Genomic DNA, 6528 nt, shown 5'->3' on the forward strand with positions numbered 1-6528 from the left:
TTTATTTCTGTGATAGAGGTTTAGGTAGAGATATCGGCCTATCACAGATACATATGTATATGTCATTCTGTTCTTCATTTATATACCATATATATATGATTATATATGTTTGTGCTTGCGTCTCTGTGTGTTGAGAACTGTAAGAACAAATAATCCTTCATTAGCACCCTCAATAAAATGCTTAGCACCCCCTTAGCACCTGCAGAAAAAAATCTCTGGAGCCGCCACTGTTAACAAGTCCGTCTGTTTTCTGACAGTATGTTTCGCAGAGGTGAAGTCAGTTTGCGAAAAGAAGCAACTTCCGGTTTTGAGGTCGGAAAAATAAAAGCGCATAAATTTTTAAAAATATAATTTTTTATTTATTGGCCGTTGCTCAAATAAAAAGTTAGTCTTAAAATATAATTACCGTGGACTACGTTTTCCTAATACAATCAATAGTGAATACACAAATCAATTAATTGAATATTAAGTAAAAATAATAAGCTTTTATTTGTTGGACCTCAAAACAGGAAGTTGCTCCTTTTCGTAAAAGTAGTTTCACCCATAGACATGAATACAATTTATTTTTTAAATTCCTTTTTTACTGGACAATAAAAAACAGACAAATAGAAAAATCACATAAAAACAAACAGATCTGAGCAAATGTAGGAAGTCTGTATAAACAAACGTTCAAAAGCAACTTTATTTTAAAGGTATTTTTTTTGGCTTTTTCTGTGCTGAAACATAAATGAATTAATGGACTTATATGTTAGATATTCTCAGGTTTAATAACAGTCAGAATACAGTGAGTTAAGAGTCTTAATATTTCTGTTGTATGTTTCACGCTGACTTAGAAGTTTCCAAGCACTCGTGTTTTGTCAGCTGGGTGTTGTTCATCCATGCCTGATGCCACACAGTAAAATTGCACTGGAAGGTCTGAAAAAGAAAGTTAAGAACATAGTTAAAATGAATAAAAAATAATTCTTCATTTATACTGACAAACATGACATGGTTTTGTTCTAAAGAAGGTTTTAAACCTAATAATGTAAACCAACTCTGTGGCATTTCAGCAGTACCTCTCAATGGAATAAATACAGTTTTTTGTCTCCTGAATCTGAATCTTTCAGTTCTTTGTTACAGTAAATACCTGAGCCAGCTCTGGGGCTGTTTGAATGTCACACTTTTCATTGATGCTGTCCTTTTTGCAGGTGGTCGATGCCAGATTCACAGTTAAGTGGTACAACATTCCGGAAACCACCTTCAAGGAGACACAGGAATGAAAAACAAATTTAGTTACTTAAAACAATTAAGTCATACAATTATACTGACATGGGCTGACACTTATTTAACAGTCAATCTTAATGTCAGAATGTCTCCAGATTAAGGAGTAACAATCAGATGCTTCAACAGCATCTTAAGCAGCTTGAACACTAGCACTGACTAGTTTTAGTTTCACTACAATCATTACTTTAAAACCTAAAAACATTGAAAACTCCAAACAGAACTGACCTGATACTGAGCCTTGATCAACTGGGTCACTTTGTGGAGGTACGTCGCGTTGTTATTGTTGTTGTGTTGGGCAACGGAGAAGTTCAGAGCCATTTGGACACTTTCATCATTGCTATCTATGTCCGAAATTCCCCCTGGAATAGCATAAGCAACAGCATAAACAGCTGCTAGCAAAGCTAAAACAATCTTCCACATTGTGCTTTTTGTCAGCACTCCCACAGATAAACAACAGGTAATATATTATTTTCTTTATTCTGCTTCTGATTTATATACAGTCCACACAAGAGTTTAGGAGGAGTGATGCAGCCAATCAACACTCTGCAACATAAACCCACCTCTCAGTCAGAACCGGATTGATCTTTGTCAAAAGGTAAATATTGGACATGAGCTTTCAGAGTTTAAAGTAAAAAAAGATAAACAGACACTATCTCCAGTACAAAGACTACTTACAACTTGGCATTCATTTTAAAGCAAAGTTTCTCAATCTTTCAGTTCTAATATTTCACCTATATAGACATATTTTGTTGCGTTCAGTCTATTTTCTAATTTCATTTTAAGACGTGGGTGAAGATCACATATTTCCTTTTTGATACAAACTATGCATAACCATTTACCTGTATGCTTAATTGCATCAGGGGCCATGTTTTGATGTGCACAGACCCAAAGTAAACACTGGAACACTGACCTTTGTACCAGTGAAATGCTAAAACTGCAATTCATGAAGTAAGTCATTAAAAAAGCTCCCAATTCCACTTATGTAAGAAAAATGGTTTTATATTAGAAAAATATATTCTACTAAGAAAACACAGGCAACAATGTCAAACTAGAGAAATTCAATTTTCTACTGTAATACAGTGAATGCTGAGTGCTGAATGACTGCTGAAGTTTTACTGAAGAAGCTAAAACTGTGTCGTTAAAACTCAAAGACAAAAAACACCAGCTAGGAGCTAAAAGGAGACAAACATGAGCTAAAAGCTAAAAGGAGCGAATGCTATCCAATATCCAAAGGTAGCAAAACCAAATGTCACAGCACCTGTTTCCCTAATGAGCTGAAGGTTTTTATTTATGAATGTCTAAAACAGCACAAAGATTTCGGAGTAGCTAGGTTGCAAGAAAGCATTCAGAAAAATAAAAAACAGAAAACATTAGTGTGAAAGCTGAATCAGCTGTAAATATCTGACTGAAATCTTCTTGTTTTGTGTTGAGACCATGAAGTTGTTGGCAGATATCCTTTAAGTTGTGCAGCACGTGTTCATGAAACTATGGTTACTTTAAAACCAATTTCCAAAAATGCCTGAAACTGATATTTTTAATGAATTTATGTCTTTATTGCTTTCAGTAACCCAAATATCTGAATGTTTACCGCTCTAATCAGTTATCTGTCTTTGGCTGACCCCGTTGTTATCACGACTAAACCTATGATCATCGACTGTTTTCTCAAGTTTTGAACATTTCTCTATTTTCTATAGAACATCTTCCTCTAAATGGACAAATTACCATTTACCAGTCCAAGTCTCAAGACTTGAAATGGTTAAAGACTCCATTTATTATTTGTTTTATTGTCATACATTTCTGTAATGGTTCATATTTAGGTCATTTTTAATCTTTTACTATTTAGTTTATTAATCTAACTTTGGTACCACTTCACAATAAGGACCCCCTAATAATAAAGGCTTAATTAATGCACTGTGAGAAGCTTTGTAAACACCTTATAAAGCATTAATAAGCACTTTTAAACTGTAAAAAATACTTTTCATTCTTCAAAACAGGCCCACAAGCTGAACTGCTGAACTTTTATTGATTTCTTTATAATTTAGACTTTAAAAATCAAACAGCTGTCAGGTAGTTTACCTGCATGAAAGTTTGTTTTGTTAAATAAAATTATTAAGTTACAAAAAAGTAAGCTAAGGAACTCTCAATAAATTACATTAACTTGAATGAATAAACCTGCAGTACTTGATCTTGCCACATAGTGTTTTCTAGCTGCTTTTATAAATGGTTGTTAATGCATAAATAACCTTTTTATAATGCATTAATAAATCCTTTATAAAGGGTTCTTTATTAGGAAGTGGTGCACTAATTTTCCATATTCCTAAATAAAAAAATCATACCCTATCCTTCATAATTAGATGTCCTAATGAAAGAATCAAACATTTTATGAACTAAATTTTTATTTCTTTTACTTTATCTGCAGTTTTCTTTCAGCATCTTTATAAATTATTGACTGTGGAGTGTTACACTTTTATATTCCAGATTAGGAGCGTGTTTTAATGGTTTATTCAATAATTTTTGCAATTATGCAATTAAGATTTTGTTGTTTCAGCCACCTGCTTAGTAAACGTCAAAGAAAATATAAAAGGAGGAAATAGAAACATAAAAATACATACAGTAATATCTCACAGGAATGTAAAAGAGGAAAATCAACAAAGTCAAAAACGTATTTTCTGAAGTGAAACAAGGCCATGATGTGGTGTTTGCACCCTTTGAGGCCTGTTTTAGTTTAAAATAGGCTGCAAACATAAAAATATTGTTTTTTTAATCATCTAAAAGCTCAATAAAATGCTGCTTTTTTATTGGTTTATTGTAATTTTTGTCCATCTGACAACAGAGAGCTGGATGCTGACGGCTCAAAGGCTGATTCTGTTCCGTTTAGCCCTTTTCTTTCATATATGTGCTACAATTATCATTTTGACTTTATTTAATATTAAGTACAAGTTATAATACCTGCACAGTTGCTGTAACATGTAAAATATCCCCGTCTGGATTAATAATATCTGTATTTCTCTTTTGGTTAAAGTAAGATAACGGATGATTTTTCCAACAAATCACACAATTAGAAATGGGTCTGAGAAGAAAAAAGGGGAAGCAGTGAATGAACATAGGCAACAATTAAAGTTTAAAAGCAACTTTATTTTAATATTTTATAGATTTTACCAGAGATATTTGACTCTGTAACTACTTCATCGCTTTCCTTTGTGCTGAATCAATGAAAATGATCTAAAAGTAGACCTCTGCAGGCAGCAACAGCCACAGGAAGCATAAAATTAATATTTTTTACAACTCATGTAAAGAAAATTACATCTTGATTTTATTCTGAGTGGCGTTTGTTCTGCAAACAGTGTTGATGGCAGATAGTTCTCTAGTAGCACGATGATCCCATCAGCCTGATATCAATGAGCCATATGCGAACCCACACTGCAAATTTGCAGATGACAGACTGGAAAAGAAAGATAAAAATATTGTTAGTATTAATGAGGATGCATCATTATTAATTAGGACAAAAATGACATGAATTAATCCATGATATGAACTTAATAAACTAAGTGAACTCTGTCGTGTTTAAACTCTAGTTAGAATAAAATAAAAAGCTGAGTTCTCCATTCTTTAATTGGGTAATTACATGAGCAGCAGCTGGGTCTTTGATGACATGACAGTCTGGTCTGGGCTCGGTCTTTTTGCAGGAGGTCTTCTCCAGTTTCAGGGTCATTGTGTACTTTATGCCTTCAACCACCTGCAAAGAGAAATAAATGATTAATAAATGATAAATAATTTTTTAGGCAAATCTTAAATTCCTGGGAAAGAAAAACAACAAAAACAACATGTCCATCAGGTGATTTATGCATGGGATGTGATGCCTACAGAGAAAATGAAGCCCTGAAACAGGTGATGGAAAATCATTACTTTAACCTAGAATAGAGAATTATTCAGACTTCAAACCAGGACTCACCTGAGACTGAGCACTGAGCACCGCTGTGTCTTTGTAATAGTAAATGTGGTCAGATAAGAGGTTGTATTGAGAAACAGCGAAGCGCATAGCCTTTTGGAATTCTGCATCGTTGGAATCGATGTTCTGTGGGCCGCCCACCAGCACTGAACCCGACCCGACAGCGAAAGCGGCGGCAAGAAGAGGCAAAATGACCTTCCACATCATCGTTCCGTAGGTGCAGTGACAGATGTGCAAGCGGTAATTCGACCTCTGCGTTCCCTTGCTTTTATGAACAGCATCCCCAGTGAACCCATGAGGCACAGCCAATCAACGGGCTCTGCAACACAAACACGCCTCTGACTGGTAATCGGGTTGATTTGTTCTGATGACTTCATTAGCAGGTCAGGAATCTCAAAATCACATTTTACTCAAAACTACAACTTCCAACTGACTTGTCAGATAAAGAATCAGGTACTTTACAGTAAAAGACTAACATTTTTTCAGCCTAAATCCCATAAATGCCTTAAATTACACTTCTTTTGTCATTACAAAATATAATTAAGACGCATAAATGTCCAAGCTGTCAATTCCTGGTAACGTTCTATTTTGCAGCAAACAGATTTGATAACATGTCATAATCTAAGGTCATGATGTTCCCTCAGTGATACAGATATCTGAATGAGTTCTGGCCATGGCTGGTGCCTTTGTTATCACAAAACTGTTATTAAACAGAACATCTTCGTCTTGATGAGCAAGAAAAGTGTGCTTTGTTTTTTTGTCACGACGTTCCATTTATCATTGGTTTTATTGTCACACAAGGTTCAGTTGTGGATAATATTCAGATCATTTGTAATCTTTCATCATTTGGTTTGTTTTAATCTAATCTTTAATACTTCTAAGAAGAAAATCATAACCTATTCCTAATAATCAAATGAATAACTGTCCTAATAAAAGACCTTTAACTTGAGTAATAATGATCTAATTCTTTACTTATATAACATATTGGAGCTTTATGTGTGAATGTATTCACTCAACTCCATAATAAAAACTTACAAACACCTCAGTAACTGTGGAAATACAGGCCAAAACCTTTAACATGTCTAACATCATCATGAGGAGCATGAGCTGTCAGTGTGACCATACCACTCACTTTATTTATAAAAATAACAACAAGTTTCTCCCTGGGCTGCCACCTTATCGTGGTGGAGGGGTTTGAGTGTCCCAATGATCCTAGGAGCTATGCTGTCAGGGGCTTCATGCCCCTAGTAGGGTCACCCAAGGCAGACAGGTCCTAGGTGAGGGGCCAGACGAAGTGCAGCCCAAAGACCCCTTAT

General features: G+C 34.7%; 2 protein-coding genes across 2 annotated transcripts; both read right to left on the reverse strand.

Annotated features, from left to right (window-relative positions):
• Positions 1–633: 633 nt before the first annotated feature.
• LOC108233983 (cystatin) lies at positions 634–1739 on the reverse strand. The gene is made up of 3 exons (XM_017412783.3): positions 1489–1739; positions 1127–1237; positions 634–915 (listed from the first exon to the last, which is right to left on the reverse strand). The coding sequence occupies exons 1-3, from the start codon at positions 1681–1683 to the stop codon at positions 820–822; spliced, it is 402 nt and encodes a 133-aa protein (XP_017268272.1). The 5' UTR covers positions 1684–1739; the 3' UTR covers positions 634–819.
• A 2718-nt stretch (positions 1740–4457) lies between these two features.
• On the reverse strand, positions 4458–5438 carry LOC108234056 (cystatin-like). Its single transcript, XM_017412903.3, has 3 exons — positions 5216–5438; positions 4889–4999; positions 4458–4705 (listed from the first exon to the last, which is right to left on the reverse strand). Exons 1-3 carry the CDS (start codon positions 5417–5419, stop codon positions 4628–4630), a joined length of 393 nt encoding a protein of 130 aa, XP_017268392.1. The 5' UTR covers positions 5420–5438; the 3' UTR covers positions 4458–4627.
• Positions 5439–6528: the final 1090 nt, after the last annotated feature.

Source organism: Kryptolebias marmoratus, linkage group LG22, assembly GCF_001649575.2.
Source record: "Kryptolebias marmoratus isolate JLee-2015 linkage group LG22, ASM164957v2, whole genome shotgun sequence".
Classification (NCBI taxonomy): domain Eukaryota; kingdom Metazoa; phylum Chordata; class Actinopteri; order Cyprinodontiformes; family Rivulidae; genus Kryptolebias; species Kryptolebias marmoratus.